Genomic DNA, 17,814 nt, shown 5'->3' on the forward strand with positions numbered 1-17,814 from the left:
GTGTCTGGGAGGTCCAGTCTCTGGTTCATCAGTATTCCTGCTACAACTGCAACATGAAGACAAAAGAACACTCCAAGCAACTCAGAGGAAAGATCATTGAGAAGTACAAGTCAGGAGATGCTGCAAAAAGATTTCCAACTCACTGGACCTCCCACAGAGCTCAGTTCAGTCCATCATTAAGACATGGAAGGAGGATGGGACTAGTTTAAATCTCCTAGAGCTGGCCGTCCTCACAAACTGAGTGACCGGGCAAGAAGAGGACTGATGAGGGAGAACACCAAGACACCTAGGACCACTCTGAAGGAGTTCAAAGCTTCAGTGGCTCAGATGGGAGAGACTGTACATACAGCAACTGTTGCCCGGGTTCTTCACCAGTCAGAGCTGTATGGGAGAGTGGCAAAGAGAAAGACAGTGTAGAAAGAATTCACCCAAAGGCATGTGTGAGACTCCAAGGTCAACTGGAAGAAGGTTCTTTGGTCTGATGAGACAAACATTGACCTTTTTGGCCATCAGACTAGACGCTATGTTTGGTGAACACCAAACACTGCACATCAGCACAAACACACCATCTCCACCGTGAAGCATGGTGGTGGCAGCATCATGCTCTGGGGATGCTTCTCAGCAGCAGGCCCTGGAAGGCTTGTAAAGGTAGAGGGGAACATGAATGCAGAAAGATATCCCCAAATCCTGGAGGATGATCTGACTCAGTCTGCAAGAGAACTACGACTTGGGAGAAGATTTATTCTCCAGCAAGACAACGAGCCCAAGCATACAGCAAAAGCTCCACAGAATGGTTCAAAGACCACAAGGTGAATGTTCTGGAGTGGAAGTCAAAGCCCAGACCTCAATCCAATCCAGAATCTGTGGCTGGACTTGAGAAGAGCTGTTCACGCCCGATCATTGAGTAACCTGACAGAGCTGGAGCTGATTTGAAGAAGAATGTAGAAACATCTTAGTGTCCAGATGTGCCAGCCTGAGTGAGACACATCCACACACACACACACACACACACACACACACACACTCAGTGCTGTGATTGCAGCCAAAGGTGCATTTACTAAATACTGACCTGAAGGGGGTGAATACTTATGCAATCTTTACTTTACCTTATATATTTTTAATTAATTTACATTATTTTGTAAAAATCTGTTTCCACTTTGATATTAAAGAGTTGTTTTTTTTGCAAATTCTTGTCAAAAAAGCCAAATTATATTGACCATGATTTCATGTATAAAAGCAACAAAAGGATGAAACATCCAAGGGGGGTGAATACTTATGCAAGGCACTGTATATGACATGTTGATCGTGTGTCTGTGTGAGAGAGCAGTGTACAGCACATTGAGCAGATGAAGGCCACCTCAGTGATGAAGCCCAGAGATCTGCACAAACTGGGTCACGAGTTCAACTCCATCTTCATCAACAACCAGAGCTTCCAGTCCGCTCTGCTGGCTGCTGGAGGATGTTTCACTGCTGTGGAGAGAGTCCTCACAGGACAGGTAACACACACACCGGTAGAACAAAGGTAACACGCACACAGGTAACGCACACAGGTAACGCACACAGGTAAGACACAGGTAGAACAAAGGTAACACTCACACAGGTAACACACACACACAGGTAACACACAGGTAGAACAAATGTAACACACACACAGGTAACACACAGGTAGAACAAAGGTAACACTCAAACAGGTAACACACAGGTAGAACAAAGGTAACACTCACACAGGTAGAACAAAGGTAACACTCACACAGGTAACACTCACACAGGTAACACACAGGTAGAACAAAGGTAACACTCACACAGGTAACTCACAGGTAGAACACAGGTAACACACAGGTAGAACAGAGGTAACACACAGGTAGAACAGAGGTAACACACAGGTAGAACAGAGGTACCACACAGGTAACACACACACACACAGGTAACACACACACACACAGGTAACACACACACACACAGGTAGAACAAAGGTAACACACACACACAGGTAGAACAAAGGTAACACACACACACAGGTAGAACAAAGGTAACACACACACACAGGTAGAACAAAGGTAACACACACAGGTAGAACAAAGGTAACACACACACACAGGTAGAACAAAGGTAACACACACACACAGGTAGAACAAAGGTAACACACACACAGGTAGAACAAAGGTAACACACACACACAGGTAGAACAAAGGTAACACACACACACAGGTAGAACAAAGGTAACACACACACACAGGTAGAACAAAGGTAACACAGGTAGAACAAAGGTAACACTCACACAGGTAGAACAAAGGTAACACACAGGTAGAACAAAGGTAACACTCACACAGGTAACACACAGGTAGAACAAAGGTAACACACAGGTAGAACAAAGGTAACACACACACAGGTAGAACAAAGGTAACACACAGGTAGAATAAAGGTAACACTCACAGGTAACACACAGGTCGAACAAAGGTAACACACACACAGGTAACACTCAGGTAGAACAAAGGTAACACACAGGTAGAACAAAGGTAACACTCACACAGGTAGAACAAAGGTAACACACAGGTAGAACAAAGGTAACACTCACACAGGTAACACTCACTCAGTATAAATACTACAGTAGTTGCTGTACAGTATAAATACTACAGTACCTGCTGTACAGTATACAAACTACAGTATAAATACTACAGTCGTTGCTGTACAGTATAAATACTACAGTATACATACTACAGTATAAATGCTACAGTACCTGCTGTACAGTATACATACGATAGTATAAATACTACAGTAGTTGCTGTACAGTATATATACTACAGTATAAATACTACAGTAGTTGCTGTACAGTATATATACTACAGTATACATACTACAGTAGTTGTTGTACAGTATACATACTACAGTATAAATACTACAGTACCTGCTGTACAGTGTACCTGTCCGTCTCTCAGGTGAGTAACGGCGTGGCCATCGTTCGTCCTCCTGGTCATCACGCAGAGAGAGATTCTCCGTGTGGTTTCTGTTTCTTCAACACGGCAGCTCTCGCTGCTCGCCACGCCCAGGAAATATCCCATGATGCACCTCTGCGAGTCCTCATCCTGGACTGGGACGTTCACCACGGCAACGGGACGCAGCACATGTTCGAGGACGACGACAGGTGAGTGTGACGAGACTGAAGTAAAGTGAATGGATGCAAAGATTTATGGGGAACATTAAAGTGAAGTAAAGTGATGTAAAATGAATTAAAGTGAAGTGTTTTCTCTCTGTCTCCAGCGTCCTGTACATCTCCCTCCATCGCTATGACAACGGGACGTTCTTCCCGTCTTCGGAAGACGCCGCCCCCGACAGGGTGGGCGTTTCCAAGGGGGCGGGGTTTAACGTCAACGTGGCGTGGAGCGGCGGGCGGATGGGAGACTCGGACTACCTCGCTGCTTTTCACAGTGTGGTCATGCCGATCGCCACCGAGGTACACACAAACACACACTTCAGTGATGGAGTCCGTGATGGTAGGGGGTCGGTCTGTGATGGTAGGGGTCAGTCTGTGATGGTCTGGGGGGTCAGTCTGTGATGTTAGGGGGTCAGTCTGTGATGTTAGGGGGTCAGTCTGTGATGTTAGGGGTCAGTCTGTGATGGTAGGGGTCTGTCTGTGATGGTAGGGGTCAGTCTGTGACATTAGGGGTCAGTCTGTGACATTAGGGGGTCTGTCTGCGACGGTCTGGGGGTCAGTCTGTGACGGTAGGGGGTCAGTCTGTGACGGTAGGGGTCAGTCTGTGACGTTAGGGTGTCTGTCTGCGAAGGTCTGGGGGTCAGTCTGTGATGTTAGGGGGTCAGTCTGTGACGTTAGGGGTCTGTCTGTGATGTTAGGGGGTCAGTCTGTGATGGTAGGGGGTCGGTCTGTGATGGTAGGGGGTCTGTCTGTGATGGTAGGGGGTCGGTCTGTGATGGTAGGGGGTCGGTCTGTGATGGTAGGGGGTCTGTCTGTGATGGTAGGGGTCTGTCTGCGATGGTAGGGGGTCTGTCTGCGATGGTCTGGGGGTCAGTCTGCGATGGTAGGGGTTAGGGCTGGGCTTTAATTTCCTGTACGATATGAATTTTTCATATACCGGTGCACAGCCGAAACAACTTCTGTCGCTCTTCAACAGGCAGCAACATATATTGTTCGCCGCTGAGAGCGCTGCTACTTCTTCTTCTAGTTTTACGGCGGTTGGCATCCATCTTATTGGTGCATTACCGCCACCTTCTGGTCCGGAGTGTGGATCAGACAGCAGACTGGGAGCGCTACGGTCGGAGCTAGTTATCTTAAGTGTATTGAGAGGGAACCCTAGTCATGGTTATAACTTTATAACAACAATTAACAACCCACAACTAACGCTATTTAACAGAGCAAACACCACGACACAACAGTTTGTGACACATAAACAATTTGTAACACGAGTAGTAATTGTACATTTATAAAATTTCACCGCCGAACTGCATGCTGGGTAAAGCTCGCTAACAACAGTCTGCTAACAGCTGGGAGAGGCTCTGTCGCTCCAGTAACGTTACATTAAAGAACAGAACAGAGCGATGCAGGATGAACACAGACTGAACAACAAAAGGTATTTAGGTCAGATACATATGCAACGCTGATTACCGTAATATGTGTGGTATTTGTTATAAATGTACGTTAGTACATAGACAGTGATAAGAAGCTGTACATGGAGGGACTTAGGACTAGTAATAATTGTACATTTATAAAATTACTTAGGACCCAGTTCCTGTCGGTGAAGGAAACAGGAAGTGACGGAACGGAAGACACGCCACACAAACAGCTGTTCACCACTCGCTGGCCGGTCGGTTCTTTTCGGCGTTAATTAATTAATGCTTTAACGCGAAAAAAAGAATACCGTGATATACCGTGAAACTGCCAGAATCTTACAAAATACCGTGATATGCATTTTTGGTCATACCGCCCAGCCCTAGTCTGGGCGTCGGTCTGCGCTAGTCTGGGCGTCGGTCTGCGATAGTCTGGGGGTCGGTCTGTGCCTTTCTCTGCTAGTTATGGTTCCGTTCGTCACATTCTCTCTACAGTTTAACCCGGGTCTGGTTCTGGTGTCGGCCGGTTTCGATGCAGCTCGAGGAGATCCGCTGGGTGGATATCATGTGACCCCTGAGGGATACGCCCACCTCACACACCTGCTGATGTCACTGGCTGGGGGGCGGATCCTACTCATACTAGAGGTACACACACAACATACACATGTTGCATGAATGTAAAGTGAAGTAAGTTGAAGTGACCTGTCTGTCTCTCACAGGGAGGTTATAACCTGTCGTCCATCTCTGACTCCATGGCGATGTGCACCAGTGTGTTGCTAGGAGACCCTCCTCCCTCCTTAGTGACTCCCCCCCCCCCCTCCTCATCACAGTGCCATGGTAACGATCAACGAGGTCATCCGACACCACGCCCCCTACTGGATGTCGCTGAGGATACGCAGTCAGTACAGGACTTCATCTGTTGTATATTAATTGATCCTGTTTAGTTTCAAGTACACACATCTGACTTTCCCGTTTCATTCAGTCTCAGAGTCGCTGCGATCGTCCCTGCCGGCCCTGAAGCATCGTGGGAAACGTAGTTCTAAAGGAAAGGGCAGGAAGTCAGACACAAGCAACACAAACAAACCTCCGCTGCCCTCTGCAGGCCTGGAGGACATCACGGTAAATGTACATCTGAGATTAAAATCTGAAGGAAAAAAAACAATGAGATCTGATTTTTGTGTTTTCGTCCAATCAGACGGAGCCCAGCCTCGAGCAGCTCACTCAGGGATTGGCCGGTTTGGACATCAGTCAAACCTCAGCCGATCACACTCCTGCTACATCCAACGAGGTTGGCGGGGCCAGACTGAAGGTCCGCCTCGGCGAAGAGGAGGTCACGTGTAAAGGGACACCTGAGCAGAGCCAATCAGCAGAGAGCACACTGCTGCAGCCTCAGGTGAGCAGGAAGTCTGATGGTGTCTCATTATGGAGACGTCTCGTCTGTCTCTTGGACGTCTCGTCTGTCTCGCGGGCGTCTCGTCTGTCTGTCTCGCGGGCATCTCGTCTGTCTGTCTCGCGGTCGTCTCGTCTGTCTCGCGGACGTCTCGTCTGTCTGTCTCGCGGCCGTCTAGTGTCGTCTGTGTCGCGGTCGTCTCGTCTGTCTCGCGGACGTCACGTCTGTCTCGCGGACATCTCGTCTGTCTATCTCGTCTGTGTGTCTCGCGGACGTCTCGTCTGTGTGTCTCGCGGACGTCTCGTCTGTGTGTCTCGCGGACGTCTCGTCTGTCTCGCGGACGTCTCGTCTGTCTGTCTCGCGGACGTCTCGTCTGTCTGTCTCGCGGACATTTCGTCTGTCTGTCTCGCTGACGTCTCGTCTGTCTCGCTGACGTCTCGTCTGTCTCGCGGACGTCTCGTCTGTCTCGCGGACGTCTCGTCTGTCTCGTGGCGCCTCGTCTGTGTCGCTGGCGTCTCGTCTGTCTCGTGGCGCCTCGTCTGTCTCGCGGGTCTGTCTGTCTCGTGGCGCCTCGTCTGTCTCGCGGGTCTGTCTGTCTCGCGGGCGTCTCGTCTGTCTGTCTCGCGGACGTCTCGTCTGTCTGTCTCGCGGGTCTGTCTGTCTCGCGGGCGTCTCGTCTGTCTGTCTCGCGGGTGTCTCGTCTGTCTGTCTCGCGGGCGTCTCGTCTGTCTCACGGGCGTCTCGTATGTCTGTCTCGCGGGCGTCTAGTCTGTCTGTCTCGCGGTCGTCTCGTCTGTCTCGCGGACATCTCGTCTGTCTGTCTCGTCTGTCTCACGGGCGTCTCGTATGTCTGTCTCGCGGGCGTCTAGTCTGTCTGTCTCGCGGTCGTCTCGTCTGTCTCGCGGACATCTCGTCTGTCTGTCTCGTCTGTCTGTCTCGCGGACGTCTCGTCTGTGTGTCTCGCGGACGTCTCGTCTGTGTGTCTCGCGGACGTCTCGTCTGTCTCGCGGACGTCTTGTCTGTCTGTCTCGCGGACATTTCGTCTGTCTGTCTCGCTGACGTCTCGTCTGTCTCGCTGACGTCTCGTCCGTCTCGCGGACGTCTCGTCCGTCTCGCGGACGTCTCGTCCGTCTCGCGGACGTCTCGTCTGTGTCGCTGGCGTCTCGTCTGTCTCGTGGCGCCTCGTCTGTCTCGCTGACGTCTGTCTGTCTCGCGGACTACTCGTCTGTGTCTCGCGGACGTCTCGTCTGTCTGTCTCGCGGGTCTGTCTGTCTCGCGGGCGTCTCGTCTGTCTGTCTCGCGGGTGTCTCGTCTGTCTGTCTCGCGGGCGTCTCGTCTGTCTCGCGGACGTCTCGTCTGTCTGTCTCACGGGCGTCTCGTATGTCTGTCTCGCGGGCGTCTAGTCTGTCTGTCTCGCGGTCGTCTCGTCTGTCTCGCGAACATCTCGTCTGTCTCGTCTGTCTGTCTCGCGGACGTCTCGTCTGTCTGTCTCGCGGGCGTCTAGTCTGTCTGTCTCGCGGGCGTCTCGTCTGTCTGTCTCGCGGGCGTCTCGTCTGTCTGTCTCGCGGGCGTCTAGTCTGTCTGTCTCGCGGGCGTCTAGTCTGTCTGTCTCGCGGGCGTCTCGTCTGTCTGTCTCGCGGGCGTCTCGTCTGTCTGTCTCGCGGACATCTCGTCTGTCTCGTCGGTCTGTCTCGCGGACATCTCGTCTGTCTCGCGGATGTCTCGTCTGTCTGTCTCGCGGACGTCTCGTCTGTCTGTCTCGCGGTCGTCTGTCTGTCTCGTCTGTCTGTCTCGCGGACGTCTCGTCTGTCTGTCTCGCGGAGGTATCGTCTGTCTGTCTCGCGGTCGTCTTGTCTGTCTGTCTCGTCTGTCTGTCTCGCGGACGTCTCGTCTGTCTCGCGGACATCTCGTCTGTCTGTCTCGCGGACGTCTCGTCTGTCTGTCTCGCGGACTACTCGTCTGTGTCTCGCGGACGTCTCGTCTGTCTGTCTCGCGGACGTCTCGTCTGTGTCGCTGGAGTCTCGTCTGTCTCACTGACGTCTCGTCTGTCTCGCCTGTCTTGCGGACGTCTCGTCTGTGTCGCTGACGTCTCGTCTGTGTCGCTGGCGTCTCGTCTGTCTCGCGGGCGCTTCGTCTGTCTGTCTCGCGGATGTCTCGTCTGTCTCGCAGACGTCTCGTCTGTCTCGCGGGCATCTCGTCTGTCTCGCTGACGTCTCGTCTGTGTCGTGGACATCTCGTCTGTCGTCTTGTGTATTTTAAACTTTATTGACCCTTCACAGGCTGTTGCCGTGGCAGCACCAGAGTCGGTTGCCCCTGGTGATGAGGCTGCTGTTGGAGCGGGGGCGGAGCCAGAGACAGAGGGAGCATGTGGTTGGTCAAAACCTGAGACGTCTCTGGAGCTCGGCGAAGAGGAGGTCACGTGTAAAGGGACACCTGAGCAGAGCCAATCAGCAGAGAGCACACTGCTGCAACCTCAGGTGAGCAGGAAGTCTGATGGTGTCTCATTATGGAGACGTCTCGTCTGTCTCTTGGACGTCTCGTCTGTCTCTTGGACGTCTCGTCTGTCTCGCGGGCGTCTCGTCTGTCTGTCTCGCGGACGTCTCGTCTGTCTGTCTCGCGGGCATCTCGTCTGTCTGTCTCGCGGTCGTCTCGTCTGTCTCGCGGACGTCTCGTCTGTCTGTCTCGCGGCCGTCTAGTCTCGTCTGTGTCGCGGTCGTCTCGTCTGTCTCGCGGACGTCTCGTCTGTCTCGCGGACATCTCGTCTGTCTGTCTCGTCTGTGTGTCTCGCGGACGTCTCGTCTGTGTGTCTCGCGGACGTCTCGTCTGTGTGTCTCGCGGACGTCTCGTCTGTCTCGCGGACGTCTCGTCTGTCTGTCTCGCGGACATCTCGTCTGTCTGTCTCGCTGACGTCTCGTCTGTCTCGCTGACGTCTCGTCTGTCTCGCTGACGTCTCGTCTGTCTCGCTGGCGTCTCGTCTGTCTCGCGGCGTCTCGTCTGTCTCGCTGACGTCTGTCTGTCTCGCGGACTACTCGTCTGTGTCTCGCGGACGTCTCGTCTGTCTCGTGGGCGTCTCGTCTGTCTGTCTCGCGGGCGTCTCGTCTGTCTGTCTCGCGGGCGTCTCGTCTGTGTCGCTGGAGTCTCGTCTGTCTCGCGGACGTCTCGTCTGTCTCGCGGACGTCTCGTCTGTCTCGCGGACGTCTCGTCTGTCTCGCGGACGTCTCGTCTGTCTGTCTCGCGGGTCTGTCTGTCTCGCGGGCGTCTCGTCTGTCTGTCTCGCGGGCGTCTCGTCTGTCTGTCTCGCGGGTGTCTCGTCTGTCTGTCTCGCGGGCGTCTCGTCTGTCTCGCGGATGTCTCGTCTGTCTGTCTCGCGGACGTCTCGTCTGTCTGTCTCGCGGGCGTCTCGTCTGTCTGTCTCGCGGACATCTCGTCTGTCTCGTCGGTCTGTCTCGCGGACATCTCGTCTGTCTCGCGGACGTCTCGTCTGTCTCGCGGGCATCTCGTCTGTCTCGCTGACGTCTCGTCTGTGTCGTGGACATCTCGTCTGTCGTCTTGTGTATTTTAAACTTTATTGACCCTTCACAGGCTGTTGCCGTGGCAGCACCAGAGTCGGTTGCCCCTGGTGATGAGGCTGCTGTTGGAGCGGGGGTGGAGCCAGAGACAGAGGGAGCATGTGGTTGGTCAAAACCTGAGACGTCTCTGGAGCTGATGTGTGGAGGACAGACAGATGTCAGGACATTCATTTATTTTATTTAATAATTATAAACATACTGTCTCTCTGTCTGTCTTCATATCACTCACCTGTCTGTCTCTCTGTCTTCATATGACTCACCTGTCTGTCTCTCTGTGTCTTCAGACCCCTCTGTACGTGGTGGACCTTCTGTCCTGGTGTCCTCACCTGGATGCTGTTAAGCCCTTCCCCCCCTCAGGTATAGATGTCTTCCAGTCGTGTCAGGACTGCGGCTCCGGCGCTGAGAACTGGACCTGTCTCACCTGCTACCAGGTGACCTGTATCACCTCTCCATCACAGACTCTGTCTCACCTGTTAATGATGTAATGCATCTCACCTGTTCTCCTTCCTGTCTCAGGTGTTGTGTGGTCGTTATGTAAATGAGCACATGGTGACTCACGGCGTTGTGTCTGAACACCCGATGGTTCTGAGCTTCTGTGACCTGTCTGTGTGGTGCTACCTCTGTGAGTCCTACGTCCACCACCAGGTGAGTCCTCATTATGTGTTCTTAGGGCCGGAGCACCGACGGAGTCGGAGCGGAGGACCTATTGTTATTCTAATGTTTATTATTATCATACGTGTTTCATCGCAAAAAGGAGGTGCTTGGGATACTGGGAATTTTGTGAAATTTTGCACGCAAGCCAGAATTTGTCAAAATTGCAGTCTGATTGGGGTGTCCATCTGCGGTATGAAATATTGGCTCGATAGCGCCCCCTATTGAGTAGCCCCAACATTGTGTTTCACCTAGCTGTATGAAATTTGGTAGGTATGTGGATTGTGATGGGACGCACAGAAAATCCTCTTGGAATTTTTCACTAAACCAAACAGGAAGTCGGCCATTTTGACTTTTATGACGTTTTTTCAAGGCGTCATACTTTAACGAACTCCTCCCAGAGATTTGACCCAATTGACTTCAGATTCGGTCAGTATGCTCTTGAGACCTTGGCAGTGAAAAGTTACTCAAAGATCAAAAAGTTATCGAACTATGTATCCGTGGCACGGCGTCAAAAAAACACCATTCGCCATGAAACAGGAAGTTGTTGTAACTTGGCCATACATTGTCTAATCTGCTCCAAATCTCTCATATGTCATAACATCCTGACCCAGAACACATCTATATGACAATTTAGAATCATAGTAATAGCGCCACCTAGTGGCAACTGGAAGTTATAGGTTGTGTACTTTGACATCCTGCTCCTCACAGATTAATCAGATCCCTCTCAAATGTTGTCAGAACAGCCTTAAGACCTTGATAATGCTTCATTGTGAAGATTGTAGGAAGTTGTTGAAGGGCGGCGACGTGGCGGCTCGGCGAATTCCGATCCTTCGCCATGAAGAAATAAACTGATGTAACTCAACTCCACATCATCAGATCTTTACCAGATTTCACATGTTTGATTAGACTCCAGGCCTGAAGACATCTGCAGGCCAATTTTGAATCATAGTCATAGCGCCACCTACTGGTAACAGTCAGTTAAAGTCTTTATACGTTGGCTTGTTTCTCTTAGTAGGTAAATTAGATCAACATCACATTAGTTCCACACAAATGTAAGAAGTTCATAATGCCAGTTCATGAAGCTTTTGATGTTTCGTCGAACGCCGTCGCCGTGGCAACGCAGTCTTCGCCGTGAAAAGCGAAGTTAATTTTGAGAGGCTAGAAATGCTCGAAACATAAGCAAACTTGGCACACAGATTACAGCCCAAAATGTAGTTATATAATATGATTTTATTGGTTCAGAGGGACAAATCGGCTCAATAGCGCCCCCTACAATATTTAGACGAAGCAGCCCTCGCTGTATGTTTCACATAGATTTATAAAATTTGGTAGGCACATGTATCACATGTGGACTTAAAATAAAGTCTCTTGGGACCATGCTCTAAACCCAACTGGAAGTCAGCCATTTTGAATTTTGTATGAATTTCTCGTGTTTTTTTCCATTTCCAGGTGCTGTACTACGAACTCCTCCTAGGGAAATAATCCAATCAGCTTAGAATTTGGTCAGAACAATCTAAAGACCTTAGCGATTAAAAGTTACTAAAAGCTTTAGGTTTCATCGAACGACGTGGATATGGTGTGACGGCCATTTTACATGGTTCACCATCATCCATCAAGCTGTTGTAACTCGACTGTACTTTGTCAAAACTGTCCCAAACTTGACATGCTTGTTAACTGTCATGGCTTTAGGACTTCTGCATGCCAATATTAACTCATTGTCATAGCACCACCTACTGATAAGCACGGACGTAAGCAGGATTCTATAATTACAGCGGCCTAAACACTGAACTTATTGAAAGGGTTTGTGGGCACACCATGAGAAAAAGACTTCTCTGATCTAAATATGTGTAAACTAAGATGCTTGGAGAGCAAACGTTAGATAACAGTGGATGTTCAAACCATGTCAGTGGGCATTAGTATAAATGATCTGTCCAGAGCTTCTTCATGACAATCAGGTTAAACGTTACAATGAATGCTTCACACTACAATCTAAAGTTACAGAAGAACTTAAAATGAAAACAGTGTCAAATTAAAGTGTTCAAGTAACAGCAAATGGCACTACTGTTTTGTTAACTTTCATGTAAGTCCAAATACAATCAGCAGGACACTGCAGGGAGTTGAACCCCATCCCAGAAAACTGACAGTCTGTTATGTTACAAACACTGAAGCACATTCACACACATTCATTTTCTTAATGATCTCTAATTTATGATTGTATCGGAGGTACACTCAAAACATTTGAGGCTTAAGACCTGGCAACATGATCTTGCTACGCTGCTGGTCTACGCAGGAAAAATCTCACTCGTGCACGCAGAGTGTGATGGACACAGAAATGCATGGCCGCGTCACCCAGAGAGATGCCAGGACCCTCGATCAATGCTGCTCGCAGCTTCAATGTTTATTGTTCTACATAACTAATAACATAATGTTATTATTAATATTAATTCATTATTTTAGAAAAATAAAATGAAACTTTGTTCTTCAGATTCTGTTAGAAGCTAAAAACGCTGCTCACTGCTCCAAGTTTGGAGAAGAGATCCCTCCATGGAGCTGAGAGGAGGAGGAGGAGGAGATGAAGAGGAGGAGGAGACAGTATACAATACACATTAAACAATGTATTCATGATGAAATATGACGTGATTGAGGAGAAAGTTAAAACATAAAACATGAATAATCCAGTTTATTAGTTTGTAAAGTTTCTGAGCTCTAAACAACATTTTAGATTCAACATCAACTTTATTTAAACTGTTTCAATTCAAACGGACACTTTAGATTTCTGCTGTTTCTTCACTTCAGGGATGAAATAGTGTCCACAGACTGTTGCATTGTGGGAAATGGTAGACGAGGTGAACTGGTCTGGTTCATTCTGGAGATTATTTAAATCAATACGACAAAGTGATGATTTATACTACGTGTATACTCTGTGTATACTACATGTAGTATACATAGTATGTGTGGTATGTGTACATGTATACTATATGTACACATACCACACATACTATGTATACTACATAGTGTACATGTACATACTATATATAGTATATGTACACGTAGTATACATACTATATGTACTACATGTAGTATGTATGTAGTACATATAGTATGTGTACATGTAGTATGTAGTACATGTAGTACATGTAGTATACATACATGTATACTAAGCGTGGTGATGTCATCAGAAGCCACGCCCACAAACCGTGGCTCCATTGTTTTTGTATTTGTTTTAATGATTATTAAACAATAATCACAAAAGTTCAGTTAATGAGATAATTAGAGCAGGAAGTGAGAAAATAAGAGCTTTATTCTGTCAGAACAACTTTTATTATTTGACTTTAAAATGATTTATAAAGTTGATAAATGATCTTATCTTGATGATCAGAGTTTATGTTTCTATTATATTTATGTTCTTTGATTAGAAATGTTGTCAGAATGACTTTTTGATTTGAGACGTTTATTTTTAACAGAGTCAAAACGTTTCCTCACTTCAGGTGTGTTTGATTTTTACACCTGTGGAATTGTATGTCTTTGACCGTTTCAGTTAGTTGTATTATGTTCTGGCAGCGCTTTATTTTGAAAAGACTGAACATGTAGTTTCCTGTCTGGAGACTAAAGTTTTCTCTTTGAAGCTGATTAAATTCTTTCTGTGTCTGAGGTGCGTTTGATTCGCTGACTGTCGGGTGGAGACAAGAGCTTTGTGTTCTGTGCAATATTCTGTTTCTTATTAATGTTTTATTACTATTAAAATGTTTGTGTTTGTTTTTCTCTCACTTATGAATAATTAACTGTGTGAAGAAGGAGAATTGTTAATCAGTTTCATGAAGAACAATAAATAAACATTTGATTTATTCTTTATGATGTGTTTCTTGATGAAGGTCACAGGTTGTGGCTAAAAGCTCCAGAGACAGGAAGTGAACTTTAGTTTGATGTTCACACATCTGGTTGAGTTTGTGTTGAAGGGCATTCTGGGTAATGAAGTCAACAATGAACTGTAGTACACATTGGTAGAAGAACTACTCGGATACTATACTAAGTCTGTTACAAGTAAAATAAGTAGTGTCAGCCAAGTACTGAAGTTAAAGTACTGAAGTAGTATCAGCCAAGTACTAAAGTAAAAGTACTTATTGAGATACACATTTCAATTGTATTAAACATGTATTATTGTTAAAGTAGCATTTTATGTCTAGCTAATTTTAGCTACGGCACAACAATGTGTCTGCTGGAATGTAACTAAGTACAATTACTCAAGTACTGTACTTAAATACAAGTACTACTACTAATGCTACAACTACTACTACTACTGCAAAATATATTACTACCACTTTTACTGCTACTACCACTACTACAACAGAGATATACGTATAGCTATTATATAATTATATGTTAACATGTTATATGTAGTGTATAATTATATGTTAACATGTTATATAAATATATATTTTAATATATATATGTGGAGCTTTCCTGCTGAGGTTCGTGACGTCGCCGTGTTTAGTTCACTCACAGATTTCTGTTGACGGATACAGCTCTACATCCGGGTACCTAGAGCTGTATCCTCCTCCTCTCCTCTCTCTCCATCTGCATCTTCCCATCCTGCAGATAAACAGACAGACAAAGAGAGAGAGACAGGTGGACAGACAGACAGGTGGATCTCTTCCGGCAGCAGGTTTGTTTTCTTCTTTCATCTTGTTGATGATTCAGATTTCAGATCGGTCTGTTTCTCTTTAAATGACGACAGACAGACAGACAGACAGAGAGAGAGAGAGAGAGACAGACAGACAGACAGACAGACAGGCAGAACTGCTTCATAACGCTGTCTGTCTGTCTCGGTAAACAACGGGAGGTGTTTACGTTCACCTCGATGCTGATTGGCTGACACGATGTGATTGTTCGTTACATTACAGACGCTTTCATCCAAAGCGACTTACAGATCAGATTCACATCTGATCACACGCTCCGTAGGCTCAGCTACGGGGTTAAGTGCCTTGCTCAAGGACACGTCGACATGCGACTGGCGGAGCGGAGCCGGGGATCCTCTGATGGAAGGACGGCGACGGCCGCCCCATGTATATAAACACTGAACTAATTAAAGCGTCATAATATGTGTTTTGTGTTTATTTATAAATGATAAACATGGCGGGAAAAGCCCTCAGAGCTCCGATTATTGTCATAACTTTATTGAGTTTATATTTAATAAGAAGACGACTCAAATATTAATACTATTAATACAACTTGAATCTGTTTGAAAACATTATCTGAGGTTTAAATAACCTAAGACTTGAATATCTGTGAGACATAAAGAGCCTCTCTCTGTCTCTCCCTCTCTCTCTGTGTCTCTCTGTCTCTCTCTGTGTTTCTCTCTCTCCCTCTCTGTCTGTCTCTCTCTCTCCCTCTCTCTGTCTGTCTCTCTCTCTCGCTCTGTCTCTCTCTCTGGTGGACTTTGTGGAGAGCGTTGCTAAATGTTTGGTGATTTTTCTCAAACTTTTCTTCAATCTCTCTTCATAGTTCACTGTGTGGTTGAGTTGTGGTGGTTTGAGGTTGTTGTTGTATTTTGATGTTTTGGGCGGACAGAGAACTGTGTTTCTTGTCGGGGATGGCGTCCTCTGAGACGCCGTCCATGTCTTTGAGGCATGGAGTTCGTGTTCAGCCCGACCCGTGTGTCCCGGTAGAGGCGGTTCTGCCCTATGCCTCCAGGATGAACAGAGGTGTGCTGGTGTTTCTGAAAGAGGAGCGTTTTGTGGCGGAGTTAATATCGAGCGGCGTCTCGCTGAACAGCGTGTATCTGCAGGTTTCCCCGCTCGCAGTGCCCTCCACCCGGGTCACCGTCTCCGGTGTTCCCCCGTTCATCCCCAACCAGGTGTTGGAGCAAGAGCTGCAGCGCTTCGGGAAGCTGGCGAGCAGCTTCAGGACTGTGGGTCTGGGTTGTAAGAGTGATAAACTCAAGCATGTCCAGTCCTTCAGGAGACAGGTGTTCCTTACCTGTCCTTCACAGATGCTGGAGGTCTCCTTTAGGGTGAAGCACGGGGAGGGACACTACATGGTGTACGCTAGCACAGGTAGCATCAGGTGCTCGATCACACCGGAGCTCCGCTAAATGACGAGCCGGCGGAGGTCGCTGCTCCGCGGGGGGGCGATGACCCGCCGACCGGGGCCGAGGAGGGGCTCAGCGGCCAGACAGACAGTCAGGACGGGGAACAGAGAGATGATTCAGGCGGAGATAAAGTTATTGATGAGAAGTAGAGGAAAAGAAAGAAGCAGAGGAAAGGAAAGAAGCAGAGGATGTCAGGATCCAGGATCCCTGTCTGACCCGTTGTGTGTTACCTCTGTTTCCCCTGATATCCTCTCCTCATGTGTCTGTCATTCCCCTGTTTGTTATTGTGTGCCATGTGCTCTGTGTTCGTCCTCTGCCTCCAGACACCTCCCATGGCCACACCCCTGATTGTGCACAGCTGCTGACACTCCAGCCAATTACCTCCCGCAGGCTGACACACCAGACTCAGGTCCCACTAACCATTCCCCTGGCACTATATCAACTCTGGTCCTGCAGTCTGGGGTTGTCAGGTCGTACCGTCTTTCACCCGCTTCAACCCCGTATCATCTTCTGCCTCGAGCACCTGCCTCCGGTGTCCGCCGGTCCGGGAATCCCCCGAGCCCTCCGTTGAGTTAACGGACTACACACCGCCGCTCTGCCTGCCCTCCGGTGTCGAGCCACGGGACTCACACCGTGGATCTGCCTACCCTCCGGTGTCGGACCACGGGCTCCACACCTTCCTGTCCTCGTTTTTCGGGCAAATAAAATCAGTTTTACCGTACTCTGTCTCCTGTGGTCTTGCTATTGGGTCCTAACCGTGAACTCCCGTGACAGAGGAAGGTATGAGGGAAAGTGTAGCAGGCAGCAGTAAAGGGCCGACAGCCGAAGCTGACCAGAGTCAGGCTGCTGGTCCAGAGGAGAGTGGGGGGGGCTTGTGTTGAGGAGGAGATGGAGTACGACTCTGATGGTCTCTCTGTCACAGACTCACAGTCTCACAGTGGAGATCTGTACAAGCTGAGGAAATGAATAACTTCCTGGATGAAACGTTTGGAAAGTCTGTACAGGTTTCAGAGTATTTTCCAGACGCAGACAAGTTCATTAAAAGTGTTGTGACATTACAGAGAGAGGTTGATTTGGAGGATTTAGATGAAAAGAAACGTTTCCGTCTAAGGAAGCTCATGACGAGTCTCAGGAAGCTAAAGAAGAGCGATGAAGGGAAAGGTTCCAAAAGGTTAAGAACCTCTGAGTGAGTCTATGATGGATGTGATTCACTTCATCTTTCTGTTACTGGTTCTTCTCTCTGTCTACATCACCGCTCTGTTTCATTTCTCAAGGTGAGGATTGTTTTTTTAATGTTGATGAGGTGACAGGAATGTCTATTGGACGGAAATGGCTGCTACCTCAGCTCTCCTACAGGGGGAGGGTCCTTACTGTCAATACCTTGGTTGCCTCGACCCTTTGGCACAGACTGGTAGTCCTGCCTCCACCACAGGGCCTGATTAAAGACATCCAGAGGGCAGTTGTGGACTTCTTCTGATCAGCGCTTCACTGGCTGAGATCTGCGGTGCTGTACCTGCCGGTCCAGGAGGAAGGGCAGGGCCTGGTGGACATCG

General features: G+C 48.4%; 1 protein-coding gene across 1 annotated transcript in view; it reads left to right on the forward strand.

Annotated features, from left to right (window-relative positions):
• The window catches only part of hdac6 (histone deacetylase 6), a 33,500-nt gene extending 19,481 nt beyond the window's left edge, over positions 1 to 14,019 (forward strand). Inside the window, 13 exon segments of the mRNA XM_076076402.1 lie at positions 1,328 to 1,496; positions 2,937 to 3,142; positions 3,259 to 3,451; positions 5,056 to 5,205; positions 5,280 to 5,366; positions 5,368 to 5,458; positions 5,543 to 5,679; positions 5,756 to 5,953; positions 8,230 to 8,427; positions 9,533 to 9,676; positions 9,804 to 9,950; positions 10,036 to 10,164; positions 12,659 to 14,019. Of these exon segments, the coding sequence (XP_075932517.1) occupies positions 1,328 to 1,496; positions 2,937 to 3,142; positions 3,259 to 3,451; positions 5,056 to 5,205; positions 5,280 to 5,366; positions 5,368 to 5,458; positions 5,543 to 5,679; positions 5,756 to 5,953; positions 8,230 to 8,427; positions 9,533 to 9,676; positions 9,804 to 9,950; positions 10,036 to 10,164; positions 12,659 to 12,727 (1,918 nt within the window). The 3' untranslated portion in view covers positions 12,728 to 14,019.
• Positions 14,020 to 17,814: the final 3,795 nt, after the last annotated feature.

Source organism: Anarhichas minor, unplaced genomic scaffold (assembly GCF_050575085.1).
Source record: "Anarhichas minor isolate MPS153535 unplaced genomic scaffold, ASM5057508v1 ptg000056l, whole genome shotgun sequence".
Lineage (NCBI taxonomy): Eukaryota > Metazoa > Chordata > Actinopteri > Perciformes > Anarhichadidae > Anarhichas > Anarhichas minor.